Below are 22,358 nucleotides of genomic sequence, written 5' to 3' on the forward strand. Positions count from 1 at the left end.
TGGAAAAGGAAGGTGCTATTTTCTTCCCTTCAGGAGGGCTTACTTTTAATGAAAGGTTTGCAAAGTGCAGTATGACTCTCCATCAGCAAGGGCTCTGTTATATGCCAACCGTGGTTTCCTTCTCTGCATCCTTGCCGTGCCCTCCTTGTACCGCTGCATTTTTGGCCAGGAGGAGCAGCAAAAGGGGCTGGCGGCTCCTGCACGTGCTTATCCCACGGCACCATGAGCTTTGTGCAGGTTTAACCTTTCTTCTTGGGTGTCAGCGTGCAACACGGAGCCCTGGGGAGGGGCCAGGAAGAGCTGGTATCCCTGGCTGCTCTGCCCTGAACTCGTCCAGCTCAGCCGCTCTGCAGGCTCTCAGGTGCAACTCGCAAGCCCATGCTCTGTTTCAGGAGGTGGAAGTTTGGTGGGAGCTGTACCTTGCCAGCAGGAGACGGGTTCCTCTCGTCCTGCCTGCCCTCAGGGGTGAAACGGTTGCTCATGCTGTTTGGCGGATAGCCTCAATAACCAAGACCTTGGTGAGCGCTCTGTGCAAGGGATTTGAAACCCAAGTGCGTCCCTCCATAAGGCAAGAGAAGCCCCCCACAGCCCTTCTCATCAGCTGGTGAGCGATGTGACTGTCATCTGGTGTCCCCTGGCACTGAGGCCAGACTTTAGCGTCACCCCTTTGTCTACCCCCTGCTCGGCGATGGGACAGAGATGTGCCCCACAAGAAGCTGTGCAGATGCCTCCTCCAGCAGATCTTGCTGCAGGGTGCAGTTCCTCGGCTTGGATGGCAGCGCGGCTGCTTGCCTGCATCATGGACTGAAAATTTTAGGCCAGCCAGAAGAGGTTAGCATAACAAAGCGGTAGGTGAGAGGGAGGCATTGAATTTCAATAAACCAGCAACTGGGGAATGAAATCTCCTCGCTTATAATTCAGGCTCCCGGCTCAGGCGTTCCTCTCGCTTACCTTGGAGCAAATCTGCTGTAATGCATAGGAAACAGCTCAGCAACTGCAGTCCTGGCTGCCATCAAGGTGGAGGCTGAGGTTTATTAAAGACCTGCAGAGCTCTGTAAAAAAAAAATTATGATCTTTTTGGACTTAATCATTACAAGTCAAATATTTGAATAGGTAGGGGCAAGCGTTTTGCTGAAATTGGATGATCCCTTTCATTTTTATGCTTGGTCACGCTTGCTCTGCGTGTATTTGGATGCTTGGCCGGGGGCGAGAGGGAGGTGAGGGATGAAAGGGACTTAGGATGAAGGGGGAGAATGGGAGCAGGGAGAGATTAGAATGGAGAAGAAAGCAAAGGAAACTACTGAAGGTTAAAAATAATAACAACAATTAGGCTGGGGGGACTGAGAAGAGGCAGAAAAATAAAGCAGGGCCTTTGAAGAAAAAGGGGATAGACAGTGAAGCCTCTTATTAAAATTTAAATGGCTGAGTCGAAAGATAAATGAGGAGCCTGCAAAGAAACAATGAAAATAATAAATGAAAAAAAAAAGTGGAAGACAAGAAGAAGGGAAATATTTAAAAGGAAAATGAGAGGTTTTTGCAGGTGTATGCTGTTGAGCGTGTCAGCAGAGATGCACCGTAATCTCCTCTAATAACGTGACAGGTACTGGGGGCTTTGTAAAAACAAACAAAGCCCAAGCCTTGCAATTATTTTTCAGTGAGGTGAAGTTTCCTGAGTGTGTAAAGCTGACGGTGTCCTCCTTTTGCAGGTCTCCCCGGCTGCGGGTTACGATCCAGCCTTTCCTTCCCGGGGGACTATATGCCAGGAGCTGCTGCTGCCGATAATAAGCACAGCCTCTCCTGGGGCACCGCCGGCTTTTGCTCCAGATGCGAGGAGGCCAGAGAGGCGGCGGTTCAGCGCTTGCCTGGGATCTCACAGCCAGCAAGGCGCTCCCCGCCAGGCAGCGAAGGAAAGGGACCTTGGTCTTACCTTGGGAAAACGCTGCCATTCTCCTCCCAAAAGTGTTGAGCTGCAGGGGGGGGTTTTGTCGTGGTTTGGTCTGTTTTGCTGTGTCCCAATGGAAGTGGCTGGGGTTTTGGGGAAAGAGGGAATGTGGTGCCCTGCTTGCTGAGAAGGAGCCGACATCCTGCTGGGCTACTGGAAGGATCTATAAAACAGTCACCTCTTTTATCCCTGGTTAGTTCCTCAGCACTGTGGGGAGTTACTTGGCTTGGTGGGACACGGCTCTGATAGACGAAGATGTCGGAGTTTGCTCTGGGGAGGTGTGACGTTGCTGGTGTTTGTGGGTGGTCGGGTCTAACCCATCGGCAGGCAGGTAGAAGAGTATGGTTGCTCCAAGCTCTTCAGCACTGACTGACTCTGTGAGTAGCTGTGCACAGAACAATAGGGAAAGACTGAGATCACTGACCTAGTCATTCCTTCTCTCTCGATGAAGAAGTTTCTTTATGGTGTGCCTGACTCCCAGCAAGGACGGTCTCGCTGCGACCCACGCTATGCATGCATGAATGGGGCTGTGTGTGTCAGTTCCTTCACGGAGGTGACATTTTCAGGAGGGAGCCGGTGCTGCATAGTTTAGTGGAAAGTCCTGTCTCAAAACCGATCTGAACAGTGTATGAGTCAACACCTGGGGTAGGACCACAGCAGTCGCCATGAACTCTAGAGGTGGAAAGCAGATATACGACTCTCTTCCTTAAAGGAAAAAGGTTAAATCACAGGGACTTAATTGACCACAGCTGAAAATAAAAAAAAGGAAGTAGGAGGCTGGTGGAGGTGAAACTCAGCAAGCCAATCATAGAATCATAGAATGGTTAGGGTTGGAAGGGACCTTAAAGATCATCTAGTTCCAACCCCCCTGCCATGGGCAGGGAAACCCTCCACTACACCAGGTAGCCCAAAGCCTCGTCCAACCTGGCCTTGAACACTGCCAGGGATAACAGTCATCGCTGTTAACTCCTCTTGGGCTGTGCATCCATCTGCCCCAGCTCCACTGCTGTGCTTAGAGTGAACGTGGTACATGTACAAGAGACATGGCTGCCTCTTCCCTGCTCTCAGCCGGTGTTTCCAGGGTGCGATTGTCTCCTGGGCCATGGGAAACAGCTCCTGTGTCAGAATGCACTGAAGCTGATGGGGGGCCATGCTCTCAATGTTCTCAACGTGGCGGTGTGCACCTCAGAAGCTCTATGGGTAAAGGAGGAGCATTTGTCAGCCTCCTAGAAATTTAATCTTCACATTTTTCTCATATTGTTTTTTGGTACTCTTGGAGGTTGAATTTGCACTGGTGGCATGAAAGGAGTTGGCTTTTCACTTGCAGCGTGTGAGGTAGTGAGTTTTGCATTTGGCTTATGTGTCTTTTCCACAATCTTATTACCCCCCACTATGTGGACATCCTTAAGTTCCTTAAATTATCAAAGTAAACTGCATTGATTAAAATCTGCTGCAAAACTATTTTAACAGACAAGTATAAGAGGCTGCATTAGTTTAACTGAAATCACTTTGCATGGATTTTTCTGGCGTAAACCAGTCCTTAATAGATCCAGAATGTCTGAGGATGATCGAGTACTCAAATAAACTTGCAATGAATTTTAAGGGGAAATAGCTTTCTGTCTCTTTTATGTTGGTTTTTTTTCAGTGATGGCTAAAAGAATGAACATTTTTCTTAAACAAGGGTGTCTGGATTTTTCTTTTTTAAATCACTTCCCTGCTTATTTATTTTGGAGGAGTAGTGTGCAGTGTTGCTGTGTACTTCATTTTGCTGTAGAGTGGTGGCATTTGGAAGAACCTGCCTAGAAGAGCTGTTGGAGTCTCAGGTGTGAGCAGAGAGTCTTGCCCCATCTCTGCCAATGGGCCACAGGTAGCGAGTCTTTCCCAAGGAGGTTTTCTCCCGAGAGTGCCTATTAATAGGTACAAGCCAGGACCTGGGAGCTGTTAAGAGTTCAACTGAAGTTCCCTTCACTTATTGATTTCCCCACTCTCCCTTCTGTGCTGTCGTGATTCCACTAGTTCTTTAGTCACCTTTGAGTCTGCCAGGGCACAGGAGACCTGAATACCTAATGTGCTCGAGCAAGGGTTTTGGAAAAAACCCAGAATAATTAAGGGAAAAAAATCTTTCTTGTTATTTGAATGTAATAGAAAAAGGAACAGGCCAAAGCTCTTTTCTTCTTCCTTTTTGAAGGTCATGTTTACAGGAATTTAGCTGTGATCTGAAATATGATAGCCTTTAAAACTATCTGTCCTGCTTTCTATGTCTCGGTTACAGAGAACAAAACACTGATAGGCAAGGAGGGAGGGCATGTCCTAGGTATGCCACAAAACAAGGCTCCTGAGTCTACCTTTGGTGGAATTTTTGTGTGAGTGGATTCCCCATTTTAGACAGGATAGCGTGCTGATACCAGTGCCGAGTTATGAGAATTCTCTTAGAAGGAAGAATAAATGTGAGCAGAAGAACTAATGAAGCTTGGTTTCCTGTGGGTTTTGCTTCACGGTTGAATTCCAAGTTATCTAATAAAGTGCAATCATTGCTTTTCCTTGATTGAGGTATCCCCATGGTTGTCTTCAGAGGACTTCTTCAGTGTCTAAGGGTTGACCAGACATTGCCTTGTTCTCCGCAGACAGATATTAATACATGGTGGGTAACTCCTCCAGCAATTCATGAAACCTGTGAAACTTAGTCTGAGACTGCTATCCATCTCTCAGTATTTGTGTGAGAGCTTTAGCCAGTCTCGAAGCAGTAGCCACTTGCTAAAGTTGGGTGAGAGACAGGCAGGCACACTTGCACTGTAGTTGCATAGTCTGGTTTCATCAGAGGGGACACGCAACATATCCAGCTCTTCTTTCAGCTAAGGCAGAAGGGTCGTGCTTCTGCAGAGCGTGCAGCATCAACAGTGAGCCTCATCGCCTGCATAGTGGGCTGTGCCCAGGGACTGTTTCAGCAGACTCCCAGTCCCCACGGTTGGTGCTACGAGGGGATCAGCCAGGCTCCCACACAGGCTGCTTTCGTGTGGCAGGAGAAAAGCTACTAAATGGGTTGCGGGTCCATGCACCTACTGTGAGTTAAATAATTAATCTGCTCTGACCATTTGCCATCGGTGTGCTCTACTTTTGGTAATGTGATGATCACTCACGTCGATTAATTGGTCATAATTCTGCAGATTGACCAGTCTTTATTTCCAGTTCTACTTGCTTGTAAAAAAGCCCCTTTGGTCAGAAGTTTGTTCCCCACACAGACGGTACCAAGCGAGAGTGACAAGAATAAGTATCTTTATGTTCTTTATTTGCATACCATCGCTCATCTGCCTGCGAGATCTCGTGCGTTCAAACTTTACAGGTGCTTGTGAGACAAGCCCTTGTCTTTGTGCAAGAGAAGGTGAAACAGGCGCTGAGGAGATTCAGCCTGAGGCATAGATCAGGCAGAGCTGGTGGCACTTCTGGATGTGAAACATTTGTGGCTGAAGCTTTAAAGGAGAGTCTTTTCCTATTGTTGCCTCCTCTTGAAGCCTTAAGTATCTGTAGGAAGAGGTTAACCTGAGGATGCCTGCTGGCCAGAGGCTGATAGAAAAGGTAGAGATGCAAGAAAATACTGTCCAAAAACACTGCTGTGGTGAGAAGCCCATCCTGCGATCTCCTCTTTCAACAGTCTAAAAGTGTTATCTTTGGGTCTTGAGCTCTTATTTTTCTTTCACAGGAGTCCAGGACATGTAGACATCCCCTGTTCTTGTTAACTACTGAGAAGAGCTTCCCTCTGCCTCTCCTTCTACCTAAGAGTCTCTTCAGGCTGATATGAGTTGGTGATATTTCCATTGCACTGTGCTTTCCTCAATCTACTGAGCAGACAGCAACCAGCAGAGTATCTGCTGCTGTTCCTGGGCATGCCTCTCTTGGTGTCTCAGCCAGTTAAACTCCAGAGGCTACCTCCGCTGAGGGCATCCCTGAGAAGCACCAGCGCCAGTGAAACGTTTCAGTCTGGTCATTTTGCCATTTACCCTACAGGGCAGTGAATAGCAGCTGGGAAGTTGACAGCTTGCAGAGCCTTTTGCACTTGGATGCAACAGCGAAACTGGGAAAACTGGAGCTGCCTGGAGACCTGGGGACAGCAGTGCGTCAGCTGTGTTTGGCTCACTCAGAGGCTTCACCAGTAGAAGCCTGGAAGTGCTATAAATAAAATCCTGGGTACTGCTGGAGTCGGTGATATTGATCCTGCACTGGAGACATCATGGAAGCTTCCTATTTACTAGTTTATTTCGTGACTTATTTTCTTTACTGTCTTGAGTGGGTTTTTTAATGCACTACTTTGATGCAGTGCGTGCCTTTGGGTTAATGATAGGTACACGAGAAGCATCTTCTCCTTATTTTAATGTGAAATTTATTTCCTGAATGCTTATGTTTAAATGCTGACTTGGCTTCTGCAAAGGATTTGGGGTATTCTGGAAAACTTGGAGTACTGTGCCCTAGAAGACCTACCTGTATTTTGCAAGACTCAGACCTTTCCCTTCTGACTGTAACCGTCAGTGGTGTGCATCTGTGCTGCTGGCTCTGAGCGAACCATCTTCCTGTGGGGCTGCTCACCTTGTGGGGGTCACTTGGTAAGCTGGACAAGCAACCAGTGGCTGCAAAGCTGGAGAAAGTGTCCATCTTTTTCTGAAATGATGCTCCCATTCAGCATTTAGCATGTGTCATGGAAGACCACCTGGTAGTTTCTCTGTGGCTAACTCTCCTGTCAGTTCATTGAGGCTGCTTGAAGCACTCACTGCTGGGAAAGAGCAAGTCTTCCCCTGGATAGTCCTTGCACCCCTCCACACAAGAAGGGTCCAAAGGCCATTCCAAAACCATTTTGAATACAATTTGTATGGCAGGAACTAACTATTGAGTGAATCCTTTCTGCTTGTCTGTCTGGTTTAGGAGCTGCTGCCTTAGAGGTGGTGCACAAACGGTTTCCTTCACACACTTTGCCAAGGCAGCACTTTCGTGATGGAGAGCTGTCGTTATTTCCATCAACTGATCATCGTTCACAGCTCTTCCCACTGCCTTGACATGTGCTGTCATCTTCCTCATCTCCTTCAAATATAACACAGTTTGTAGGGAAAAGCGTGTCCCCTTCTGTAGCTGGGTGTGGGGATGCTACCCAAGCCTTGCAGACAGTGCCCTTTTGCAGGGAGAGCATCTCGATGGTGGCCATCTGTCATTGGGGTGATAACCAGAGAGGTTCACAGAAATCTGAGAACGTGGAATGGGAGAAGAGGGAGAAAGGAAGGGCACTGTGTGCTTCGAAATGCCCAAATCGATGAATATAAAAATACATACATTTATTAAAAGATTTCAATATAAAGATGCCAAGCACTCTCATGCAGAAGGTCAACTGGTTGTGTGTGCCAGACTAGCTTTTCCAGGCTAGTTGATTGCTACACTGGAGCAAGCAAACACGTTTTTTGCACAGTCTCAAAAGCCCTTCCAAGCACAGCATTTCACCTCCCCTCTTCTTATCCTCTGTCCCTCAAATGACCACCACCTGAACTAGAAGAAGCGTGGAGCAGGAAGAGCTTAAAGAGGAGAGATGACCATAGCCATGTGCATAAGAGGCAAAATTACAGGAGTACAGTAGAAAAAGCACTTCATTAGGAAAATAGATTTGCAGAAGTGACGTTACCTGGTTTTATCTATGATACCTTGATCAGATGGCAAAAGTCTGTCAACTGTTTGGCTGAATTTGCACTACTCTTGTTAATTCTGCCTTCCACAGTCTCTAGGGCTGGAGGAGAGCAGGTGGTCCTCATGGTTGGAGAACTTGGACTCCATCCTTCAAGAGCCAGACCGTGCCTTTCATTCATCACAGGAGTGCCAGCTTTAGAATAATGGCTCTGAGCTGCCAAAACCTTGTTGGAGGAAAGTAGCTTGGAAATAGCCAAAAGAACCAGTATCCTTCATTTTAGCTCCCAGAAGTCCCTCCAGCTCATGCTGACTTTGTGGCTCAGTAGATGGTTGTTATCTGGTGAAGCTGTATGCTTGTATAATATGTTATGAACAATTTCCATGCTTTAAACAAGACTGTTAGAGAAAGAAAAGATTTGCACCATCTTAGTTTGTATGAGGGATCTTTTTGATCTTGTATTTCAAAACTTTTTCTCATCTTCTTATTAGCCACCCTGTGTCCTCAGTAATCTGCATGTGAAGAAGACGCGTTTCTGATCTCTCTTCTCTCTGTACATCAGAATGCCAGTATTTTCACTTTGTCTTTCCATAAGAACTTAAGATCCAGACCTGGGCTGAACAGAAATTTGGGCTGTAATAGAGAATAAAGCCTAACCCTGTGCTTCCTTCGGTGCTTTGCTTGTGAGGGCTGAAATGCTCTGTTCTTGTGTGTCCAGCAGGAAGATGGGTTTTAGAGGGGATGGACTCAGATTCTCGGGTTTGGGAGCCTTTAGAGTCCTTGGTTTGAAAACTGCTGCTCGCAAAAATCCTCTCCCAGATGTGTCTTGGTCTGTGTCATCTTGCCCCAGAGGCAAAAATAAATTGTTACTGCTGAACTTGAGGAGTGAGTGGCCAACCACTTCAGTCGTTGGAAACTGGTCCTGGGCTTTGCAGCTCTCTGGACAGGTCAGGTCTCCAAAGGCACGTGGGAGAAAGGCGCTGACAAGGTTTCAAAACCTTCATTATTGCATAAAGGAAGGAAAAACAGCTCTCACGTGCACGCCTTGACCTCCTGTGTGATCTCCGCCGAGCTGTTGGCGCAGGGGCGCTAATCTCTGAAAGCAGCTCTTGCGCTCTTATCTCCAGTGTTGCTCCTGGTCTGCTTGTATAGTTGAAGTAGAAGAGAATCCTCCTTGCAAATTGATTTTTGAGAAGAGCGAGTCACCTGACTCTAAAGCACCACAAACATTATTATAGTCCAGGGGGAATATGGCCTGAGATGCGTTTTGATTGTTTTGAAACGATACTACACGACTCTCCCTGTTCAGCTGTTTGTATTGCCTGCCTGTCTGCCTAAGCGCGCCAGGTTGAATGAAATAAGGCTTTAAAAAATTGCAGAAAAGAGGATTTTCTAAGCTTCCTATTTCTAGCATTTCTTAACTTCAGCTTCAGAGGTGTAAAACATTAAGACAGCATTGCATGCACAGCTTCAGAGGAGCCCAGCCTGCGTCAGCTCCTCAGCTCCATGTGTGCTGGGGTGGTTGTTTTGGGATTTTTTTGCTTTCCCTGGCTGTCCTGCAGGCTCCAGGAGGCTGTGGCTTAGCAGGTTGCCCTGTGCTGGTTTAAGCCACGGCAAATTCCCGTGTCCTTGCTCTTAGCCCGCAAGTGCTGTTAAGTAAAACGCATCAGCTTAACCCTCGGTGGAAGAGTTGCGTGCTGATGGGCCGTGCCCTTGTGTTTGTGGTGGCTTAGGCTTACCTTAAGCTGCAGTAGCTTGCTGGTGGTGCTGGGGATCAGCGGGAGAGCTAAACCCTCCCAAAGGTGAGATTGCAGAAGGGAGATGGAGAAGGAAGGGTTTCTGAGCTGACTCGCCTTGCCTTCCTTACTGCCAGAGGTTATTGCCTCCGCAGGTGAGCAGTTGGTTTGGTGCATAGTGGTCTGCAGCCCACTGCTGCCCTCCCTGGATGTCTCCCTCAGGCTCTGTTTTGGAGAGGGTCGGTGGGCTGCTCAACAGCGCTGGGCTGGACTGGCAGCCCCGCCAGCTGTCGCCGAGCAGTGCAGCTGGGGCACGGAGAGGTCCTACGGCTGGGGACACTCCAGGCAGAGGCCAGCGTGCAACCGTCACCCTCAGCAGAACTGCAGGAGCAGGCAGTGCCCCTGTGCCCGAATCTCATCTGGGTCTGCCCAGAGTGCCCACCTGCTGAATGGAGTGTGCTGTGAGCGCAGAGCCCAAATACAGAGCCCACCGAGGAGCTGTGTCTTGTCAGGTGTTGGGTAGCAGAGCAGGGACATCCAAGGTGTCACAAAGCATGAATTTCCCCATTGCAGGAAAGGGAAAACCCCTGTCCCTTTGGATGTCCTCTCTGCCACCACCTCGTGCCTTTTTTTACTGGCAGTCTGGTTTGCACGCTCCTCCCTACAGCGAGCATCTGCGTGGCAGAGCAGGATTGTGAAGAACACGTGCATGTGCAAGGGAGCAGAGGTTTTCCACCCTGCCACATCTGGGAGATGGAGGCAGACGTGAGACCTGTGCTCTCTACCCCACCACGCATCCAGCTCACTGTGCTCTTGGGGTGCCTCTGCCTCTCGGGCTGCCTCTCGTCAGGGTTCGCTCCACCAATGCTCTGGCTAATTTTTACTTAATGAAGAAATGATGACTCTCACTACTGGATGCTGCCTTGTCCTTTTACCACCCCTCTCTGGTTTCTTCTCTTTTTTTTTTTTTCCTTTTAATGAGGTCTCTTGAACCTCTTCATCTAAATTAGCTGTCCTCATAACCACATGCTCCTCGGGGTGCTTTGGGACGGGGTGGGTGGAGAGAGAAGAAGGAGCTCATTAGCGGAAGCCTGCCTTCCCCTGCTCACCAAAGAGGCTTTAGCTGAGGGCAGAGGGGTGATAGGGGCAGCAGGCGTGAATGTACTCCCAACACCTGCTGCACTGCATCCGAAGCAGTGGAAGGAAGGGGACCAGCAATTTTGGAGGAATATCTGCAATTTACCACCAGGAGGAGGCTCAGAGAACTGCTCTGAACAGCATTGTGCTGGCGGGACTGGAGCCCCAGAGTAAAGCCCAGGGGGAGAGGGGAGGGTGAACATCATTTCTTCTGGACCTGAAGCACTCCTGAGCCTCTGGGAAAGCTGTAGCTCCCCTGGGTTCATCAAGGATGAGACAGAGCTGGGGCTGAGCATGCCTGCTCCCCTTGCACACCTGCCCTGGGCACACAGGGAAGGGGTTGCCGGTGGGGCCATGGGGCACCTGCTGCCAACCCCTGTAGGTTCTCATGGGGCTCGGCAAGCTGCGGGAGAGCATCACTGACCCATGTGCGTGGGGTGGGTGCACTGGCCTGCGACCGCACCATCTGGCCGGGGGGTCCTGCGTGGCTTGGATGTGTGCCTTTGGCCAGGAAGCTCCTCTTGCAAGGCACATTGCGGAGCAGGAGCAGGTTGTGCAACAGTGACAGCCTTGAATGGTTGTGTGAGGCGGGCTGTGTGTGCAACTAACGGAGCCTGCAGCAAGCAAGGAGAAGTTCAGGTCCTGAGTCTGAAAGCTCTCCTGATTTCCATTTTTTGTGTCTTCTGTCTGGTTCTCATTTCGCCTTTCTCCTACATTAGTTACTTTTATTTTTCTCCTGCACCCTTTCCCACTGGCTGCTTGAACTCATCTAGTTGCTTCAGGAGATGCATTTCTATCAGCATAATTGTTCCAGCCAGTTGTTAATGTACCAACCAGGATACTATTGTAATCGGAGGATTTATTACTACTGCTGTGAAACAACCATCATCCTGTCTTACTTAACTCTTCGGCTCCCCTCTTGCCTTCTGCCAGCAGCTGAATCGGTAGTGAACCGTCCTTTTAAAAAGCTGCAAGTGTGCAAACTGGGGATGTGTTATTTTATTTTATTTTATTTTATTTTATTTTATTTTATTTTATTTTATTTTATTTTATTTTATTTTATTTTCCTGCTCTTAAGGCAGAATGTTGCAGTGATATAGTTGCAGGCGACTGCAGTGCTTCACCCTGTGTTTCTTGATTGTGCAGCAACCAAAAGTAACTTCATAGTTCAACTTCTCATTTAAATAAGGCTTAAATATTTGCAGAAGGATTAAAAGTATATTCTGACTGCTTTTCTTTAGACGAAAGCACAAGTTCAGCTCAACCCTTCAGGAGCTTGAAGTGAATTCAGTGACTAATTCAGAAAAGTGTATGACTTCTTTTTTAATTTTGTTAAACAGTAGTCTTTTAGCTGACTTTCATTAAACCTGTCTTTAATCGTCCTTATTTCTCAGTGCAGGTGGGGCTTTACTGAAGGAAAGTAATCCCCAAACCAACCAGATTATTAACACTTGCTTTACATTTTCCCTGTGGTACCAGGAGCCTGTTGCTATATGTTGGTAGGCGAGGAAGAAAAGAGGGAAAGTTTTGGCATGGAGACCTCACACCCTCAGTCAGAGCGAAAGTACATCTTGGGATGGTAGATTTGCCTCCTCAAATTCTGGTCTCAGATCGGACCTTGGGCAGCGAGGGAAACTTATAAGCAGCAACAGTAGGAGCAAAGTTTTCCTCTGCCCGCCCCAGGCCACCTGTGAGTTTTCTAGTTGGGACTTAAAAATAAGGCAAGCAAAGGATGCTACCAGCAGCATGATCTGCTCCATTTTGTCCACTTGCAAAGGTGACATCTGAGGGTCTTCATCAGTTTTGCAGCATCACACAGCATGTGTTTTCCTCCGTGCTGAAGGCTTTACGTGAGCTTTTGATTGATGAGGAAGAGCGGTGCCTGGTGTGCTGCAGCAGGTATGGATCGGCACGTACATGCCTAATTGCCAGGCATGAGGGCTTGAGAGGATTACATTGCTAATCTAGATATCTTTCCTGCCGTATCACCACCCCCTTCCTCCTGCCACACGCACGCACACATATTTGGATCCTGTGAGGAATGGAAATCAATAGCGGTGTGGGGGAGGGATGTAAGGAGTGTGGCTCCCTGAGAGCTTGCAGCGGCTGGGAGGGAACAGTGTCCCTTCCAGCTGTTTTTGTGGCATCAGGGTGGCTCTGGTGGCAGACACTCCCTCCTTCCCTGGGATGACACAAGTGGCTGCAGGAGGGTTAGCAGATTGCAGAGGGTAATAATGAAACGTTGCGCTCCCACCCGCGTTGCCGTTCGTGGTGCCATTCAGTGCCTGCTGGCGCTCACCTCTGGACTGGTGGCACTGGCACTGCAGTTCCTCTTGAGCAGCTTGCTTCTGTCTTGCACGCACAACCAGAGGGGTTGGGGAAGGAGGTTCGTGGTGCTGAGCTGGGATCGCTGCGGGGCAACAAGATGTCGCGGGGCAGATGGAAACATAACTCTCGCACTAATTCCCTGTAAAATCCAAAGCAGTATTTCTCAGCCAGAAGCAGCTTCCTAGGAGTAGGGAGTACGCTTATTTGTTCTTCCTAAATAGTTCACACTTGACACTTGGCAAGCTTAGCTCTGTCCAGATAGTATGAAGTGGGCAGCTGGCGACAAAAGATAGCACCATACAGTGCCTCTAAAGTGGTAAAAGCTATATGAAATCCAAGGGAAGAAGAGGCTGCTGGATTTCACTTGTCCTACAGTGGCCCTGAGATAGTGCCACAGTGCTGGGCAGCCTGCGTAACTTGCTTTACTCCTGAAGAGCCTCCAGTGTAAGGCTGCCATGGTGCTAAATGATTTTCACAGTGTTGTTTTACCAGCTCAAGCTAGGGAGCCTCTGGCTCCCAGCCTGTCGCTCCTGCTGCATCACTTAACAAGGAAACAGCATCTCAGGCAGGTTTGCTGCCTTGCCTGCAAGTAGATGAGATTTTGGTAGCTCTCTGGTTTGTGCCCAGCCCGTAAAAGCTTTGATAGCCTACCCCTTGGAGGTGGTTGGGATTTTGGATAACCAAGAATGAACCAGAGCAACCTTAGGGAAAAGGGAGACGGTGAATGGTCTTTGTGTGAGACAGAGTTCAGCATGGCACCAGGAGCTCAGAGGAAAGCGTGTTGAGGTGTGGACCAAGTCCAGACCCAGGAATTCCAGTCTCTGCTCCCCTCTCGTTTTCTAGGAGACTGTAAGCCAGTTCCTCTTCTAAAGTTAACCTTGATTAGCTCACCGAGTGCTCACTGATTGCATGTTGTTGAGATGCATGCGTTTGAGGTGGATTTGAGTGGAGTGGTGTGTGCAGGCTTCCGGAGGAGGGATGCCTGTGGGCACCACCCTGGGGAGAGGGGAGCATCTCCAGGCTCTCTCCTCCTCCTCGTCCAGGCAGCGGGCCCTGGGACCCTCTCGCTGGGTCCCTGACACCCTCTAGTGGCAATATTTACATTTAATATTTCAGGAGCTTTAAAAACTTGGTGGGGGTCTTGAGCACCCTGTGCTTAGCAGCCCACCCACCGCCAAGTACCTGTCCCAGTGCCTTCTCTCTGCAGTAACCTGTGGCTTGGGGACAGGTAGGAAATGCTGGATTTCTTGCTCTTTTTTTCGGTGCTGTAAGTAGAAGCTCAGTCCTGTCAGCTGTGACCACGTTCAGCGGACTGGCTCAGGGATGGCGGTAGCGCAATAGGTTTGCTCCCAGCAAGTGCTTTTCAGCTGCTTATCTCCCTGTCCAGTTGCTCACTGCCAAACCTAGCCTTGATGCTGGAAAGGGGGAAGCTGTGCTGACACCTCCAGAGGGTCATGACAGCCGTAGGGGTGCACTTGTGTTGGGGGACAAGGAGGAGGCAAGGCTGGATGCTGGGGGAAGTGCAAGGCAGGCTGCCTGGGCAGCACGTTGAAAAGAGGGGAGAAGGAGGCAGGAGATGAGAAAGAGCGGGCAACAGGATGTGTCCTGCAGCATCCATCTCAGCTCTAATTTAGATGTGGCCCTGCTCCCCTTCGCACAGCAAGGACTCTCGTCTAAGCTTACCCTTGCTTTCAAGTGAGGCTCAGCTTGCAGAGTGCCCCCAGAAACGCTGGTGCTTCCCATGGTGGGTGGCTGCAGGATGAGTGCGGGCAGCTTGGCAGCATGATGCTGGCAGCGGAGCCAGGGCTCCTTGGTCAACACCATGCAAAGAGTTACTCGCGTCCTGGTATGCAAACTGGTGTCCTTGAAGCCTGAGCAGGGCAACTGGCTTGGGAGGAGCTTCTCTTAGAATCACAGAATCAAAGAATGATTTGGGTTGGAAGAGACCTTAAAGATCATCTAGTTCCAATCCCGCTGCCATGGTCTTCTGATAACACACCTCCGCATGTGCGATGTCGTGCCCTGGTGAGAGCCTTTGCGGTGTTCCCTGCTTACTTTTCGCTCCATGACTTCCAGGCCTGATCTGCTCCAGCCTGATGGGCTAAACCATCCCCACTTGTTGTCGCAGGCCGGTGGGATCTGTGCCTTGGGGTGGTGCGTGAGCCCTGACAGACCTGCAGCCTCGCTGTGGGAGTCCCCGGTGCCCCACAGTACTCAGAACGAAATGCTCATCGGGCTTCTGAAATGAGCTGTGACCTGCTGCCACGTTGAGCAGCCTCTTGAGAACGGCGTTTTCCCCTTTCTCCTACCCGCTTCCCCCATCCCCAAACCTGGTACCCGAGGTGCATCTCACCGTATAACTAAAACAGTCGTTCATGCCTCGCTGGCCAAGCGCGAGAGCAGTGGTGCGAAGCACAGAGTCTTCCTCCTGGCCTGGCCAGCTCAGGGTTCTTGTCTGACCCCCTGACATCTGATCCTTTGAAAACTGGGCTTTCGTTTAGTGAATGGGTCTCTGGTCCTCCTGGTTAGGAAGGTGGCACCAACTGAACGTATCCCTGTGCCAGGCTGATTCAAGATGATGGCCTCAATGCTGCATGCAACCCAAAAGGTCCCACCAGTTCCTCTAACTGGGAAGATCTCATTGACTTTTTTAACCAAAAGAGCAGGAGGAATGCAGCACAGCATGTCAGGTGTTACCACCGTTAAATTACAGCTTTCAACAGCACGCCACCACCACCACCGCCTCCTGATTTTTCTCCAGGAACCCATTTTGCAATAGCTTGCCCACATGGTGTAAAAGATACTGACCCTCCAGCCAGGTTATGACCTGGAAGTACAAAGTCACAGTTCCAGGTGGCAAAATGGTGCCTGTGCCAGCCTCTAACCTGCTTGGAGATCGGGCAGCTCCGCGTCTGGCAAGCCAAACGCCTGCCCTCTGCTCAAGTGTGAGCTGGCTTGTCCCACGGAGCTGGATAGGCTCCCGAGTAAGTAGCGCTCTGCCTTGTGCTTAGCCAGAGAGTGGCTGTGCTTCTGAGCAGGACTGGGGTGGGGGGCACACAGGCAGCTGGTGGGGTGTGCCAGGCTCTCAAATTGGGGGAAGGAGGACGGGCATGCTTTCTTCGCAGGTACCCGCTTTCTCCCCATAAGCTGTTCTGCGGAGGCTGTGGTGGGGCAGGGAGCTCTGCCTTTGAAGCAGCTCCGCGGGAAAGTAACTCCAGCAAGATGGCAATCGGGTTTAATTTATTCAAATAACGTAAGGAAAGTTGTAAGAGCCTGTGGCTGCAGGGCAAAGAGAAAGGAGCTGCGCAGCTCTGGAAATTATTCAGAAAGGTTTGAAATGAGAGATTTAAATCTTATCGTGCAGGCGGCATGAACCAGCAAGGTTAGTTGCTGCTGTCACTGCGGGTTTGGGAGCTGGAGGTTAGGGGGAAAGGCAAAGTGAGGCGGGATCCTGGCCGTGGTCTGCCAGAGGCTATTGCTGGTGAGCAGAGGATGGGAGCCCTGGCGAAGGAGATGAGGGGAAGGGAGGGAGTTGGAGATGTGCCTACAGGGACAGGGGCAATGGACTGCAATGTAAATGGCCTTACCGGGTGATTTCCCTGTCAGGGGCAGGAAATTCCCTGGGTAGACGATGTGTGGTAAAAGCAAATGCTCCCATCCGGGCTGGACACGGGAGGATTTCCCTCTCGTTTACTCCATCTCGTGGCTGTTTTCTTTCCCCTCTTCTGCTTTTGACTTTTCTGCCATAAATAACGCCAGCGGTTGTCTCCACTGCAGCTCATTGCTTTCTGTAGCTGTGCTTGAATGAAACAGATGCAGCTTTTGGCAGCTCAGCTAATTTCGTCAAATCTTCCAGTGCTGTCAATGAAACCGAACTGAGATATGTTAATTATATTCCACCGATACATGGCGAAACCATGGGCATTAACAGGCTTGCTAACGCTGCCTTGTCTGCAGAGCCGGGGAGAAGGTTTGCATTCTTCTTTCCACGTGAGCTTTCTTGAGACAACAGAGTCTGTAAAGGTGTGTTTTTAAGAAAGTCTACCTTCTGGTGGTAGAACCTCTTGCTAAAATTTAGATGCTTGCTAAAGTCAAACAAAGGTTGAGGAGCTGCAGGTTTTTTTTCATCCTAATTTTAGTGGCTGTACTTCCTTTCCTCTAGTTAATCAACTGGAAAAGTAGCCAGCAGTTTTATTCCCAAGCACCTTGGCACGTCTGTGTCCCGGGAGCAGGCGCTGGGCAGGCTGCAATTGCATTGCTGCCCTCCCAGGAACCACTTCCCTCCAAATGGAGAAACCCCTTCGTTTGGCCTGAGGGGGTCATTAAAACATGAAACGATATAAACAAAGGAGACGGGAATTGGATCTCCTGACTTTTTTATGAGGGAAGATTAAAGGAACTAAATATGTTTAGCTTGGCCACACGAGTGACTGAGGGGCAAAGACTATGGTGCAGGGCTAAGGAGTGGCTGAAGGATGTGGGCAGGAGGGATGTCACAAAGCATGCTGGGGGGCACAGGGTGAAGGAGAGGCCACCTGTCATGAAATGCCTTGATGGGAAGTGGGTGTATTAAGCTGTGCTGCCCTGCAGCGTGATGGAAAACCCTGTGCCATTGAGTGGGAATTTAAGCACAGCGCTGGAGTATGTGCTGCCGTCCGTTGGCTTTGAGGGCGATTCTCCTCTTTTTGGGGGCTAGATGTGAGCTAACAGGGCTTAGCTAATACTTAGCAATTAATTGCAACCATAAAAAGAAACCACTCCCTCAGCTCTCCTTTGACACGCCTGGGCTTGCGACTCCGCGTTTCGGCGGAGCCTGAGTGCTAACTCTCAGGCTGTGTTTCCCTGTCCCCTTTTGGTGCAGTGATCCCCGACTCGCTGCGAGTGACGGCGGTCCCGCAGACACTGAACAAAGTGGAGCGCGACTCCCTGGAGCTGAAGTGCGAGGTGTCCAAGAGCACAGCCCAGCACAGCCACGTCTCCATCGCCTGGTACCGGCAGCGAGGCAGCGAGGTGCCCGTGGAGGTCATCTCCCTCAGCCGTGACTTCGTCCTAAGGGCCGGCAATGCCTACGCCCAGCGACAAGCCACAGGGGACATTCGCTTGGACAAAGTTGGGGAGACCACCTCAAAGCTCACCATCTACAACCTCCACCCATCGGATCAGGGCGAGTTTTACTGTGAGGCTGCAGAGTGGATCCAGGACCCAGACAAATCTTGGTATGCCATGACCCGCAAGCGTTCCCAGGGTGCCATCGTCAACGTGCAAGCCACCGGTCAGTGTCTCATCTGTCTTTTCTTGCTCAGCTGGGTGGTGGGAGGAGGTGGAAAATGGGGCTGTGCTTTGTTTGGTGGCTGGGGCTTGGCTCCCTCCTTTTCCATGTGTTCCACTCAGGAGGCTGCTGGTAGGGTGAATGAGGGCCCGAGCACTGCCTGCGGGCAGGGCATGTGCCAGCACATAGCAACTGAGGGACACCAGGGCAGCAAGGGGGCTCGGGTGACAGCCCCTGTCTCCTGACGTGGCCAGTGATCGGGGGCTTGCACAGGAGCTCAAATGTACATATTAAGCACTTGGTGCTAGCCACAAGCAGTGAAAACTTTGGTAAGCGAGGGGATAAGAGTGACACAGCAGAAAATGAAATTAAAACTTTCGGCAACTCTTCTGTGTTGCACAAGCAAAAGGTCCATTTGTAAGTCAAAATCCTTCTGCCAGCTCACAGCACAGGTTCCTGCTAAGGCTCTGAAGACCCAACTGAGCTCTTTCTTCCTCTCCAGTGTCCGCAAAGGCCCTGCCTCTTGACCTCAGTTGAGCAGGATGCGAGTAGGACTAGGGTCCATCTTGCATCCTGCAGTGCAACTGGATGCTGGAGTCAAAGCAGAGCTGCTGCCAGGAATAACAGCTGGGGAGGAGGGTTATGGCTGGGGAGGCCTTGCAGCTCTTGCCTGCTGGACAGCAAGCTGCCTCTCCTGCAGCACGGCCAATCAGGGCTCTCACAGCAAAAGCAAGCCCCTAACCCCTCCACCTGTGGATGCACATCTCTGAGGGACATTGACTACACAGAGTGATGAGCTGTAAATACTTCACACGAGGTGTGCTGGCTGTCCCAGTGGGCTTTGCCGTGCTGACGCGAGTTGGTCTGTCTCTTCCCAGATAAAGAGTTCAGCGTCCGACTGGAGACGGAGAAGAGGATGTACATCGTGGGTGAGCCAGTGGAGTTTCGGTGCATCCTGGAGGCGCAGAACGTCCCTGACCGCTACTTCTCCATCTCCTGGGCCTTCAACAGCTCCCTCATCGCCAGCCTGGGACCCAACGCCGTGCCAGTGCTCAACAATGAGTTTGCCCAGCGCGAGGCCCTGGGCCAGCTCAAGGTAGCCAAAGAAAGTGACAACGTTTTTGTGCTCAAGATCTACCGCCTCCGCCTCGAGGACAGTGGCAAATACAACTGCCGGGTGACTGAGCGGGAGAAGACTGTGACCGGGGACTTCATTGACAAGGAGAGCAAGCGGCCAAAGAACATCCCCATCACTGTCCTGCCACTCAGTAAGTAGAGACCTGCCTATCCCTTCCTGCCTCTGCTGGGCAGCCAGCTGCTGAGGCCACGATGTGCCCAGATTCCAGTGGTGGGGAAAAGGGAGGATAAGAGTTTGCATGCTACGGAGCCTTGAAATCCCAACTGTTTTATGGGAAGGGGATGATAGAGAAGGAGAGATACGTGTCAGGTCCGTAGGTGGGGAAACGTGCCCCCACCTTGGTGATGACCCCAGTTTGACAGTTTTCTCCTTGAGCTGAAGGTGCATGTGACAGCCTCTCACTTGCTCCTCACACCTCTCTCCTCGCCTTCCTCTGCAGGGAGTTGGGTGCTCTAAAGTACCCAGCAGGCGTAACGAGGAGACTGGCTTGGCCCTGGTTTATCCAAAGGTTCCCGCAGGCTGCTCAGTGCCCGTTGTTCAGCCGTCTTGCAAGATGGCTGTGCTGGGAGAAACCAGGGTTCATGTGATCCTCGAGCACCAGTTTGCTCTTCAGCATGGAGCTGTCATGGTCACTGTGCATCTGCCAACGCTGGTGGAAACAAGCCTGCCAGAGGCTTGCCTGAATGCCTTCTATGTTTGTCAGACAAACGTGATAAATACAGAAATGGTAGGGTGAGAGGAGAGGGTCCACTGGATCATTCCTGGTTTTTCTTTCTGGAACTCTGGTAGCTGCGGCATGATGAACCATGCACGTGTTGCCCACACTACCCTGGCAGTGGGCTTTAACCCAGCAGACCGTAGCTGCAAGAGGATTTTGTGTGATGTTTGTCTCCCATCTCTTAGGTTTGTAGGGCAATGCAGCCTTTTCCTCTAGCTTTTTTTCCCCTCCTCATTTCTTCAAAAGAAACGCTATTTCTTTTCTCTCCTACCAATATTTGGTCTCATTTGTTTGGCTTTGAAAATTACTCTAGCTAGAAATATTGTGCTATACAAATGTCTAAAATGTAGTACTTCTAGGCACAGCCACCTTTCAGACAGATTTCATTCTTGCCATTTGATAAATCACCAGCTCTAGGAACGAATGTGATGATTTTGCAAGGGTGCTAAGTGTCCCTAACTCCGATGGAAGACAGCAGGAGTAACCAGCACTTAGTATCTCAGAAAGACCAGCTGTAAAATCTTACATCTCTGGGAAGCTCAGGATACCAGGTTTTTGTGATGTTATGGTTTCGCTAGCGATGGGAGTTTGGGAGAGCTTCTCCCAAAAGGAGGTGTACGAATGGATGTGGCAAGACGGTGATCAGGATGATGTGAATTGAAAATCCCAGGGAGCTGGAAGCTTTTTTTGGCAGAGCTGGTTGCATGCAGTACATGTTGTAACTACACAAATTCCCTCAAGTTTTGCTGAGATCCCATCCCAGACCTGCGACCAGAAGACGCGGCAATGTCTCCTGAGCCGTAGGCAGAGAGATTTCTCCCAGCTTTGGCCTACGCCTGCTTTGAGTGAGCAAGTCACCAGGAGCAGCTCGCTGCCCACAAGCTGTTTTTGGATGTGGTCACGCATGAGGTTAAGACATGCCTGGACCCAAATGCGTGGGCAGTTTCCTGCACCTGGTAGAAAGCCTCTCTGGCCAGCAGCGTCCGTCTTGCAGAGCGAGAAGTGGCGAGAGTGTGTCATCTCCCCTGTGTGTATGCGTTTCTCTCCTTAGAGACCAGCATCTCCTTGGAGATTATCAACAACGCCAGCAGTGTCTTGGAGGGGGAGAGCCTGCGCTTTGGCTGCAACGTGCGCTCAGGCTTCGGGCCCCAAAGCCGCCTCTCCATCGCCTGGCAGCTGGTGGACAAGCTGAACCGGCGCAGCGAAATTGTGCGTCTGGATCGGGAGGGCACTCTGCAGCCAGGCCCCTCGTACGCCGAGCGCAGCAGCTATGGGGGCATCCAGGTGGAGCAGGTCCGGCCCGGCTCCTTCACCCTGGAGATCTTCAACAGCGTCAAGGCGGACGAGGGCCACTACGAGTGCCGGGTGGCCGAGTGGACGCGGACTTTGGATGGGGAGTGGCAGATGGTTGGGGAGCGGCATGCGGGCACCCCGGTGGCCATCACTGCTCTGGGTGAGTATTCGAGGCACGGGGGGCTATGGGGCCATGCTCCCCATGTGCCCCGTCCTCCCCAGGAGGTCACCCGCGAATGACTGGGGCTGCTTTTGGCACTCCCGCCCTTGCTTGCCGGCAAAACAGAGGTACCCGGCAGCCCACCCACAGCTTCCAGTGGGTTGGTGCAAAACACCTGTGTGCCCTGTTGTGTGTGGGGGCAAAGTCTGAGGGGTGGCTGCAGCAGGAGCAAAGCAGGGACTGGCTAAGGAGAGGGGCAGCACTTCCAGTGCCCTTCCAAGGAGAGATGCTGCCAGTCCCATGACATGTTCCCCAGCATTGGAGCCGGGCTATGGGCAGTGCAGTGGTGGTACTCCAGCAGCAGCCCACGGGCACCGAAGCCTCCTTATCTGCCTTGAGTAAACCTTACCTCCACTCACCAGACCAGGAGAGCAAACTGCTGGGCATCTGTTGGCCCAGCCACCAGGAATGGCGAGCACCTCTGACGGCATCAGAACCCTGCAGAAGATGTGGATCAGGAATGGTCCTCACTGCCTCTGCAAGGAGGCACTGAGCTGCTGGCCTGGAACCACAATGTTGTACATGACCAAGCCGAACTAGGAGCTGTTACCGTTGCAGCTGGTACTCTGCTCTACTAAAGAGCTCCTCCATTTCAAACACAGTGAAACCACATCAGTTTAGGAGAGGGCAGGTTGGGCGTTGGGATTTTGCATGGATTGTGAATTACTTTGGTCCCACTCAGGCCTTGCTATATTGAGTCCTGGACTAGTTCCCAAAGTGCTCTGCAGGAGACTGAAGAAGGGATGACTGCTACTGTGAGGCCACTTATTTGCAGAATGCCAGGGTGATAAACAATCAGAGAGCTGTATTGAAAGGTCGAGATAGGAACCATTTTTGGGGTTTTTTTAGTTCTCTGCAGTGTTAATCTTAAGCTTTGGCAAGATGTGTGAGAGACCAGACTTCAAAATCATATCATATTCT

The 22,358-nt window shown here is 50.6% G+C and overlaps 1 protein-coding gene across 1 annotated transcript in view; it reads left to right on the forward strand.

The window, feature by feature from the left end:
• The window catches only part of IGSF3 (immunoglobulin superfamily member 3), a 76,203-nt gene that overhangs the window by 24,496 nt on the left and 29,349 nt on the right, over positions 1 to 22,358 (forward strand). Inside the window, exons 3-5 of the mRNA XM_086631111.1 lie at positions 17,661 to 18,071; positions 18,947 to 19,336; positions 20,976 to 21,377. Of these exons, the coding sequence (XP_086487237.1) occupies positions 17,661 to 18,071; positions 18,947 to 19,336; positions 20,976 to 21,377 (1,203 nt within the window). The remainder of the gene's footprint in view (positions 1 to 17,660; positions 18,072 to 18,946; positions 19,337 to 20,975; positions 21,378 to 22,358) is intronic.

Source organism: Tauraco erythrolophus, chromosome 1 (assembly GCF_009769465.1).
Source record: "Tauraco erythrolophus isolate bTauEry1 chromosome 1, bTauEry1.pri, whole genome shotgun sequence".
NCBI classification, from domain to species: Eukaryota; Metazoa; Chordata; class Aves; order Musophagiformes; family Musophagidae; genus Tauraco; species Tauraco erythrolophus.